Source organism: Ctenopharyngodon idella, chromosome 22 (assembly GCF_019924925.1).
Source record: "Ctenopharyngodon idella isolate HZGC_01 chromosome 22, HZGC01, whole genome shotgun sequence".
Classification (NCBI taxonomy): Eukaryota; Metazoa; Chordata; class Actinopteri; order Cypriniformes; family Xenocyprididae; genus Ctenopharyngodon; species Ctenopharyngodon idella.
Genome location: NC_067241.1, coordinates 12,607,242 through 12,618,664, shown reverse-complemented (window position 1 = coordinate 12,618,664; position 11,423 = coordinate 12,607,242). Strand labels below are relative to the sequence as shown.

General features: G+C 37.7%; 1 protein-coding gene across 1 annotated transcript; it reads right to left on the bottom strand.

Moving 5' to 3' along the window:
- Positions 1-213: 213 nt before the first annotated feature.
- fam43b (family with sequence similarity 43 member B) lies at positions 214-4,711 on the bottom strand. The gene has a single exon (XM_051881021.1). The coding sequence runs from the start codon at positions 3,962-3,964 to the stop codon at positions 2,924-2,926; it is 1,041 nt and encodes a 346-aa protein (XP_051736981.1). The 5' UTR covers positions 3,965-4,711; the 3' UTR covers positions 214-2,923.
- Positions 4,712-11,423: the final 6,712 nt, after the last annotated feature.

Sequence of the window (11,423 nt, the reverse complement as noted above, 5' to 3'; positions counted from 1 at the left end):
TAATGCTTGAAAACTCATTACAAACAACCAATTTCAGAATCTGCAAATATTATAATTCATTTTAACTTTGGTTACAATTATTTATGAAAAGATATAATGCATTATAACATACATTATGAATACCTTTATAATGCATTATACATAAAGGCTTTAAGAAAAGTGTTGCCAGTTTTTTGTTTTTTTCTGTGGTAAACATAAGAGAAATTTTGAAGAATCTTTACAAAGCTGTTTTTTTAATCCAACAACACTTTTTTATAAAACAACAGTGACCACATTTGTCAAGAATCATTATAAAAGCAGTATGAGTTGTCCACTACAGTACATTTAGGCCTGGTTTCACAGACAAGGCTTAGATTAAGCCAGGATTAGGCCTTAGTTCAATTATGTAAGTAGCTTTAATAAACGTGCCTTAGAAAAAAAACATTACTGGTGTGCATCTTGAGTCAAAACAATGGCAGTGACATATTTTAAGATATGTCAGTACAAGTTGCTTTCAGTCAAAACAGTTCAAACATGCATTTTAGTCTGGGACCTTGTCTGTGAAACTGGAGGTTTAAGTCATATATGAACTTCTTTTGTGTTCCAAACACAAAATGAAAATAGCAGCATACAGGATTAAAGCACGAAATGCATTTCACAACATAAGGGAAAGCAAATGAAAGAATTTATGTCAAAATAATACTTGTGAAACATGCTTCACAATCATGTAAAATGTGTGTTCCTCTCATAATGCACCTTTCTGCTGCCATCTGGACATCGTTTTCTGACTTTATGTGTTGTTTGACACATCTCTCTCTCTCTCTTTCTAGTTTCTGTAAAAAAAAATCCCTAGTTATTTTCTGTTAAAAAATAAAGACCTCTAAAAAAAATCTGTTTTTTTTTTAACTTCTATCCACTCATATTAAGATAATTTAACAAGTCACCTAAAGCATCCAACACTATCTCAGGTACAAATAATTTAAGTTTATAATTGAAGATAATCTAAAAATGTATCTGGTGCTGTAAACTAAATAATTAAACCAAAAAACAAACTTCATTTGCACATTTAATGTAGAAAATGGTAAGTGGTGCCACAATGGGTTTTGTATATGATTGCCAAGGTGTAGCTATGCAGTTTCGAATGTGTTCTGGTTGATTGCTCGATGGTTTCTTACTGGCTAGAGTCAATAATCCACCCTCAAGTGTCTAGAAATGGCTTGGGTCCTTCAACATAACTCTATAGGACTTCATCGAAAATTGCAGGTATAATCACTTAGAAAACTAATAGCACAACTCTCCTCACAAGTCACATGATTTGAGGAATTAATCATCCCCAGAGCACAACTGGTTCAGGACGAGTTAATCAATTGCCTAACCCTAAGGATGAGCAATAGCAATCGTGATATTTGCCCTATAGCAAGCACCACTAATGAAACCATTTTCAACTGCACTTCAGGAAGCAGATCTTGTTGTGGTGAATTTGATGCAGATCTTATGGAATTTTGTGTATTTATGTGCTTGTCCTTTTGTTCGCTGTAATCAACTATGCACAGAGAGGCTGTTGAAGGCTCTTCTGGATGATTTCATGTCAAGCTGAAAGCTCTGCGCTGCCTGCCCAGGTGTTTTATGCTCACATTCTGTACAATTCAATCGGCTGATTAATTGCCTCACTTTGAGGGAAAAGCTAAATGCCCCTCAGCAACAGATGAAATCAGTTCCTTCCACAGCCCACTCACAGGATGTCAGTGGACTTTTTTTTCCCTTTTTCTTTGAATTAAATATTTATTCAAGCTAGAAATGATCTTTTGAAATACAGCCTGAAAATCAGCAGTTTGCATTTTCAAATAAACTCAATCCGATCATCCCGAGATGAAATAAATAGAAAGCTGGGGCTCTAAAAACTCATAATTAATATAAGCAAACATTTTATTATGCAACATTTGGCAATTTTTCACACTGACAGTGTCCCATTGTGCAGAAAAAGATGGAAGTATTAGAAAAATGTTTCACCGTTTTCCCCAATCAGTTTCCAGAAGATTAATACGATGCACTGAAATTACAAAACACATGCCAGGGTTGACAGACGGAAGCTACGACCTTCATGTGAACGGCATAAAAATGAGTTTTTATGACTACCACATTACACCAACACAAATTCAGCATAAATTACAAATGCTCTTTTATATAAACATAAGATACGTTGCTGCCATTGGTCCCAGACAAATCACAGTGTAAAATTGATACCATTTAAAAACGTTTTAAAAGGCCCATCTCAAACATCACAGGTGATGCCTCCACTTATTATGCATTACTGATTAGCAGAGCTATGACGAATGGTAGCAGTAAACATGTCAAGTCAATGGCTCCGTTCCTAAGTTATGGTTTAATTCATTAGTGCTGCTCCCAGTGCCAATAAACCAGCTTTAACCGCATCCCATTGAAGCTCAGCCAGTTGAGAGAGGTCACCGGGGGACAGTTACGAACATCAAAAGACAGACTGGCCGTACAAAAAGTCACATTTTAAGGTTCCTTCTTATAGTCCATCAGTCTAAAGCACTTGGCAAGTACTCAAAAAAAAAAAAAAAAAAAAAAATCACTGGGTGGCTTGAGTACGAGATGAATGCTTTATTGTTTTTTGGTGTGCAGTTTAAGCTTTGCTCGATGTCGGGGGTAGATAAAGGCTTTTCGGTGTAAGCTCTCAACCAACTCAGAATGACTGGTGTACCTGTGGTCCTCCTTGTATTGTGCTTGTACTGGCTCTCCTTCTCCATGCATCTCGTGGAACCTCTGCAGGCAGCATTCGCGGGTGCCAACGGTCCTTACCCCGAGATTCGGAGGGCTGTTTCACGGTGCATCAATGGACGTACCAGACAGAGTGGGTTGGCAGGAAAGGCGACAGGACAGAGGCTTAAAGGTGAGGGCGCTAAACTGTATCCGTGTGACCTCACACCAGAGTGCTGATAGTCATCTGTGCTTCATCCCAGCTGGTAATCGAAACCTCGTCTAGTCTATTTACGATCTTCCCCAGATCTTTCTCTGGAGGGGGACTGGATGTTCCGGCGTTTGTCGTGTTGGTGTTGGATTGCGCATCCCCCTGTCGGTCTTCCTCCTCCTCCTCTTCCTCAGTAATCGAGGAGAGCCGTGTGGCACTCCCAGGCTTTTCTGTAGGTGGCTGGTAGTGGCATTGGCCATTTAGGAGTCTCCGAAGAGGCATAAGAGGCACAATGTCTTCGCCCAACAGCTGCTGCTGGCAATGACGGAAGTCAGATTGGCGCTTTAGTCGCTTGAACTCCGTGAATGCGGACGTTGAGTTTTGGTACAGGCTGAGCGCTAACGCTCTGGCCTTTTCCGCCTTTGGCAACAGGACAGCATGGCAGCGTAGCACAACTGCTTTATTCTTTACCTGATGCCTGTAAATCCAAGCGAAAATCTTGGGCCGAAAGGGGTCAGCTGTGCAGTATGTGATGCGGTTGAGGGAATAGAGGTGGACGGGCTTCTTTTTGCCACCTCTATCCGCCCCCATGCGGATGCCATGGGGCCCGACGGTGAGCTTCATCTTGGCGCTCTGTTCGCCGTAGTTGCTGCGAGTCCAAATCTTGGCCACCGCCTCCTGCGTGCAGTCCTCACCTTTAGCCATGATGGTGACCGCGCTGCCCAGGTAACGCACCTTGTAGGTGGGTTCCTCTTTATTGAGCTCCACTTTCTGCCGTTTGCTGTGGAAGACGCTCCCCAGCCATTGGAACGGGCAGTCAGGAACGAGGTCCGGACAAGAGTGGAGCAAAGTCGACAGCAAAGAATGGTAGGTCAGCCCGGCTCCAAGACTTTTTGGCTTGCTTTTGGACTCATTCTCCACCAGCAAAAACTTACTCCTTTTCCAGGGCAGCATGATCCAAGCAGAGAGAGAAAAGGATTCAGCACTCTCCTCCAACCAGTAATTGTGTGTGTGTTTCTCAGAGAAGCACAGCAAAGGAAACTGCTCTGGCATACGCTGACGAGAGACTGAAAGCAGAAAAGCTCAGCTGCTCTGTTCGCTCCTCCTTCCTCTTCCTCCTCCTCCTCCTGCATCACTGAGTGCTGATCAGCGCTGGGCTTGAAGCCTCGACGATCCTCGTTTAACTCCTTCAAACCCCTCACCGTCTTCTCACCTGACGGACTTTAACCCTTGGGCAGAAGGAGAGGGTTCATCCTTGTGTCAGAGTGTCCTACAGGAATACTTTGACCTGCTGGGAGTCATTTCTACCATCGGTATATACCATCACACCGCCCAGCCCTAATTTAATTTATTCGGCTTCTGGAAAACTGCAGGAAATGACTTTACGTAACGACTGCAAAAGAAAAAGGTGCTAGAACAAACACGTTAACGTGGTTATTAAATGTCCAGTGAAGCAACTGCGTAGGCTGCAGAACCTGAAATGACTGGGGAGACATATGCTTCTTGACATTTGAACATGTTCACAATTTTGCCTGAAAGGATGAATCACTTTTTTTCAGCTATAATTTCACTACAATTCAAGCAGGAGAATAAGAGCTATGTGTCACTATTCTGCTCTAGACTTCACATTTTTCACCATTATTCAAGTTGATTTTACATATACTTTTAAATTTTTGCATTTAGCAAACACTTTTATCCAAAGCAACTTACAAAAGAGGAACAAAAGCAATTTATCCAGGAGCCAACAATATTTATATTATACAATGCCAGGATTAATGGACAGCTAGATTAGGAAAATTCCTCTTTGATTAAGGCTTTTAATAATAATTGTAACAATTTCTTAAATGACTAGTTCATCCAAAAATGTACTCACCCTCATGTTTTCACAAACCTATATGTCTTTCTTTCATGGAGAACAAAAAAAGGAATTTTCAATAATATGCTGATCTCCTTTTTTCATGCAATCACAATGAACTGGGACTGGAGCTTCAAAAAGGATGTAAAAGCAATCTACTGTAAAAGTATTATAAAAGCAGTCAATATAACATTTTGCACCAGTTCTTTGATGCAATATGAAAGTTTAAGATGTGACTCACTGAAAAAAAGCTTTTGTTCTCTTTGGCATGCTGATGAGAGTTGATGCCCAATCTATTCTTTTGAGCCTTCTGAATTGAGAAACATTACAAATCTTTGAATGATTTGTTCACAAATCAGACAGATCTGGTTCACACGTCCTGTTTTACTCAATCACTTGGTCATAGTGGTTAACTTGAGCTCAATGGAAAGAAAGATCATCAATAAATAGCAAATTTTGCACAGATTCTCACCAGTGTTAATTTCGTTGACAAATAATGTGTAAATTTTCTTCAACGACATTTTTTTCACGGACGAAAACGAGACGATGACTAAATAAAAATGCGTTTTGAATGAGTAAAACTATGACTAAAATCTACTCTAATTTTCGTCAATGAATGAAAACAAGACGAAAATGATAGTGAGGGACAATTTGGGAAGATATCCAGTCAGGACTGCTGTCCTGTGTGGAAGATGTGCACATTTGAAGCGTAATGTGCTGTTCTAACCACGGGAAACGTGGCGCTGTTGCGCGCTCGACAGGCTCGCCCAGCAGCACTTCAGACTGCTTCGCAATCAATGAATAGCGTACATTTATACCAAGCCATTGCTTATAAGCTAATGTTGATGAATTATGACAATGTTTACCACACGATGTTTATATGGTAGTATGTTTTAGACGGTTGTAAAAATGCATATTTTATCTCCCTCATCTGAACTTAAATGAGCAGCCTGCTACAGTGCAGACTGCAGACATTTCAAAATAAGAGTCACAGTGTATTTCGGAATGGTTTATAATTATTATTTTTTCCTGGTCATTATTGTCATTTTGTTTACACAATAAACTATTTAATTTAATTTAATTTCTATTTAATTCATAGTAAACTACTGTATCTTCTGTCACAGGAAGGAAAGACTAAGAACATTATTTGACACATTATTCTATATATTTTACAGGTATAAGGGTTATTATAGTTAACTAAACCTAAACCGTAAAAAAATCTTCATTACTTGAAATAAACGTTAACTGAAATAAAATAAATATATATAAAAATGTAAACTTATTTTATTTAATCTAGTTTCCAAGCTTTAGCTTAACCTGATGTACTAAAATAACTATAACAGAAATAAAAAACTATATAGACAATTAAAAGCAAAAACTAAAAGACATAAACACACAAAAAACTTTGAACTAAAATTACAATGAAAGCAGAAAAACTAGAAATAAAATCTAATCAAAATTTTAAACAAAAACTATAATAGTACCTCAATTATAAGTGTGTCAATCCCTGACAAGTACTGAATTGAGCTCTCTTTCATGTCTTTTTGCACTTGAACGGTCAAAAACCGTCCGCTTTGGTGAGTACAGTTGGTTGTCTTAAGTGAACAAACAGTTTAGAGAGTATATCAGATGTATATCAGTGTATTGGATCTGTGTATTGTTAGAGAAATGCTTACTTAATGCATTACAATTTAACTAAATTAGATTTTAGTTGACTAAATCTACTGTAGATTTAGTCTACTAAAATCTGATATTTAGTCGACTAAAACTAAACTAAAACAATTTCCGATGACTAAAACTAAATGGCATTTTAGTCAAAAGACTATGACTAAAACTAAATCAAAATTTGCTGTCAAAATTAACACTGTTTCTCACACAAAGCTAATATCGTATGGCTTCAGAAGACTTGAAATATGGCACAAAAATTGTATGGACCACTTTATAGAGCATTTGAATCCATTCTAAAGCTTGAAAGGTCCAGTCCTTTTTAATTTAAAATTGAATGGAAAAGAGAAACCAGTACATTTATTAATCTCTCCTTTTGTGCTCCACAGAAGAAGAAAAATCATACAGATTTGGAATGACATGACTAATTAAATAACTGTCATTTTTGGGTGAACTAATCCTATAATAAAACCGTAATGTAGTAATGAATGTGCTTTACAAAATGAAATGTGTCAATAAATGTTCCTTTCCTACTGAAACCAGATTACAGTGTTGCTTTTATACAATTATATGTTAGACGGCTTGCAAGCTGATGAGCCTTTTCAATGTTCCCCACAGTGTGTTAGTCTCAGGATCTCATTGGGCTGAAGTGTATTGGACGAGCCGTTCTGCCGGGGCAGGTCAGCAGTTATGCATTACATCGAGAAGCATTTCCATCAATCCGATAGACTGCGCAGAGGAGTGGAACTGGTCCTGTCACTCTGAGATTACTTCTCCGTTTGATGGATTGGTTCCTACTTCCAATCAGTCATTACTGAACTGTTATAACACGCAGGGGAATTTTTGTGTTGATTTTTGTGTTAGTCATTCACAGAACAAAGGATGGAACATATAAAGAGCATGCTGAAGCAGTTAACTGCTTAGTTGCTGACTATTTTTAAGTATTGAATCACTCATGCTTCATCACACAATGTTTAATCCTGGGTCAAGGCATTTTTAGCTCTAGATTAAAGGGGTACCCTGTTGAAAAAAAAACAGCATATGCTGGTTAGGTATGTTTTGAAGCATGGCAGCTGATTTTAGCTGGTTTATTAGTTGGTCATGAGCTGGTCCTAAGCTGGTCCTAAGCAACTAGCTCCAGCTCAGCTTAAACCAGCCCATGACTACCTAAGGACCAGCATAAACCAGCTCAAACCAGCTGTAATGCTTCAAAACATACCTAACCAGCATATGCTGTTTTTTTCAACAGGGTAATACATAAAAAATAAAAAAAAATCTGGGTAATACTTTGGTATAGGGAACACACATTCACTATTAACTACGACTTTTGCCTCAAATCTTAATTTACTGCTTATTAATAGTTATTAATTATTTGTTGTAGCATTTACGCTTAGGTATTGGGTAGGATTTAAGGATGTAGAATATGGTCATGCATAAAAAGGCATTGATAAGTACTAATAAACAGCAAATATGCAAGCTAATAAGCAAATAGTTAAAAGTGAGAATTGTTCCCCATACTAAAGTGTTACCAAAATCTGTCATTCAAATTCAGTTCAAAATCGACATGACTCTTTTTCTCCTGTGGAATCTAAAAGAATTTTTTGAGAAATGTCTTGCGTTTTGTTTTGTCTATACATTACTTTGAAAGTCAATGTTGGCTCCAATGTTGTTTGGTTCCCAGAGTTCTTCAAAATATCTTTTTTTGTGTTTTGTGTGCATATGGTTTTGCAATGACAAGAGGGTAAATTCTGACAATTTTCATTTTTGGGTGAACTATCCTTTTAAGCAATATTTCACACTTGTAATTTTAAAAAGAGCTTTTAACCCCTGGTCCACCTTACAGTGCAACTGTCACGAAAAGTATAAAGAACATATTCAGGTCATATTAGATTGCCATTTCTGTCAAAAATTAAAATTTTTAATGACCACAAATTAAGAGCATTACAAAAAAATACTACCATTATGTATAAATGCTTTAATACTTAAACATATATTGCATTTCATGTAATGCAAACTAGATTTTTTGCATTATGGCAATGAGAATTCTGGGGGACAATGTACCAATTTAAAAAAAACTCAAGGGTCCTAAAATTAAGCTTCCTTTTCTTTTATCAAAGTTTGATTTTGTAGTGAAATTCAAGCTAAGCCATTTTCTTGACTGGTTTATTGAGATTTACCAACTACACAGTGCTGGAATGTAAGCAACGGACAACCAATCATAAACTGCCTCAGTAGCCTCATTAAATATTAACGTGCTTTGTACAGTTTCATAAACGTTTAAGTGTTGTTTTGAGTTTAACTCTGAGAGAAACAATGTCTAGCAATGGCAAACACTTCCATATTTTTCTGTAGTATATTTCAGAAGCCTTAAGTTTACTTGGGAGCATTCACAAAAATGGACAAGCAGGTATGAAAACAGGTTGAGTGCTATACTAGTTCAACCAATGTAATTAAACTCATAAATATGCAAATAAGAATGGATTCTCTGCGATTGCAAATGTATGTTCTGTTTAGGAGCATGTTTTTCAGATAATATTTATTGTAAACCACAGTGGAAAAATTCAGTTTAAACAATGGCATGGCAGTCTCTGCGAACAAATGTACAGAAGACACTGACCTGAAAAATTAATTGAGACACATCCTACGACAACATTAACCTTGAACTAAAAATGACACTTAGTAAACCATTAAAGCCTATTAATGCCCGAGTCCTCACATGCCCTTGCCACAAATGGCAAAGTTTCCTCTCCTCACTTTTTTACCCCAAAGCCTGACCCTGAAATCACACAGCTCCCTATGACAACAGTGAAACCCAACAGCACAAGCAACCAGCTTTTATCTATTTTTACCCTTTGAAGGGAACTGTCACCTATATCTCCAGAGAAGGCCTGAAGGGTAGGACACTTGTTTCAGTCCATTACGAGAGACAGCTCTTTTTGTGAGGAGTATAAAAGGCAAAAGCTATTGGTTTCCTAGAGTGGACAGTGATGTAGCCAAATAAGCATGGGGTTACTTTATGATTTTTGACTGAAAGTGACAGTGGAATGAATCTTGCAGTGACGTTTGTACTGCCTCGACTTAATGGGGACGATACAAAGCAGGCCTGTAATTTAGAGAATATGCCATGACAACTTGAAGATTAACTCTGAGCGGACAGAGCTGGAGCCTGCTACGGCGCCCTGGCCTTTATGAGGACTGATGTGCACAGTTCACATTGACATATCTGCCATGGGCATTAGCACTGTGCAAGTGCCCAACTGATGAATGAAATTGGGAAACATCTGCAGAAGGATCGGCCTCAGGCAATGTTTTGATTAAATTTAATATCAGTCACAATTTAGCCTACTCTAAAACTGTTTTCTGTTCGGACTCTAGGAAAGGAAGCGCATTTGTGCAAGCTGTCACGAATCGCACATTCTGTCCAGTAACAGAAAATGGGACACCAGCTCCCCTATCCAAGTGAATGCATTATTAAAGCCTTCTGTGTAGCAGAATACCTCATCTGCATATGAAAGAGGAGGGTGTGAGGGAATTAATTAACTGTGTGACTTTTACTAACGAGGAAAGAGGAGATCTGGATGAAATTAAGACTTTGGTCGTGATTTACAACAGAGGGCTGTAATTTAACATGCTTATGTAACTTCCAGACTTCTGAACAGACAGACTTGTGTCTGTTCAGAAGCAAATTTCAACTTTGAAAACAGTAAAGACTATGTGCAGTAGAGCCGCACGATTATCCGTTAAAAGACTGTGATCTCGATTTAAACATCCATACGATCTTATTCAGCTATGTCTAAACCTTTGACAAGTACAATCACCGCTGAGCCAGAGAGAGCAGTTATCATGTACAGGTATGAAACAGCGTCTTTTCAGCCACACAGTATCGTTATTTCTGTGTTACAATAATTCAAATTATCACTGAAGTACTGGGATAAAAGTTTATAGTTCGGATATAAACACTGATGCCCACGGCCAATACTGAGTTGGTGTTCGGACGTAAACAAGGAAGCCTGCACTGAGTTCACTACGTATGGTTCAAATTGTTGAATAAAGTCATTATTTTTGTTTTGGCGCACAAAAAGTATTCTCGTCGCTTCATAACATTAAGGTTGAACCACTGTAGTCACATTGACTATTTTAACCATGTTTTCAACTACCTTTCTGTACGTCAAAAGGTGCAATGACGTTGCTGCCTATGTGTGGATCAGATACCCTCGGATTTCATCAATAATATCTTAATTTGTGTTACGAAGATGAACAAAGGTCTTACGGGTTTGGAACGACATAAAGGTGAAAACGTATTTGTCATTGAATCATTCAATTTATACAGTAATGAAACAAGTATTTATGAATGAGTCATTGAATCACTCATTCAAACTGTTTTTTGAAAAACATATTTTTAAAATAGACTGCAGCAATTAACATTTTGTCAGAACCTTTAGTAAACCGTTATTTTGTTTAGTTGTCCGTTCAGAATAGTGGGAGAATCGTAATCTTTATTTTAAAAAAAATAATAATAATCGTGATTCTCAATTTATCCAGAATCGTGCAGCTCTAATGTGCAGGGTAATATTTCAACTCAAAAATCAAAAGAAAGAAATTATTAAATTATATTTTTAGATTTAATACTTTGTATAACGAAAAAAAAAAAAAAAACCTTTTCAGACCATTTCGATTTTTTTGCATTATGACTGTTACATGTGCCCTGGGTCTGTGTTCTGTTTTATCATATGGACTCCATTTCCCACAATTCCCCATCTACGAACCAATCATGCACTCACACCTGTTTCCCATCAGTGACCCTTTATAAGCTGCACACACACATACTGTACACACTTGGCTGAGTACTGTTTCTACCTTGTTCAGCCATTGGTTTGCATTCCGTTTGTTCCTTGTCCTGCCTAGTCTTGCCTAGCCTGTGTTTTGACCCTGGGGCTGGATTCACAAACATCTTCTTAAGAAAGAAGTTAAGAAAATTCTTAAGATAAATTC

What these genes read in the sequence shown, in the direction of transcription:
- fam43b (XM_051881021.1), bottom strand. Translation starts at nt 3,964, where the DNA reads ATGCCAGAGCAGTTTCCTTTGCTGTGCTTCTCTGAGAAACACACACAC.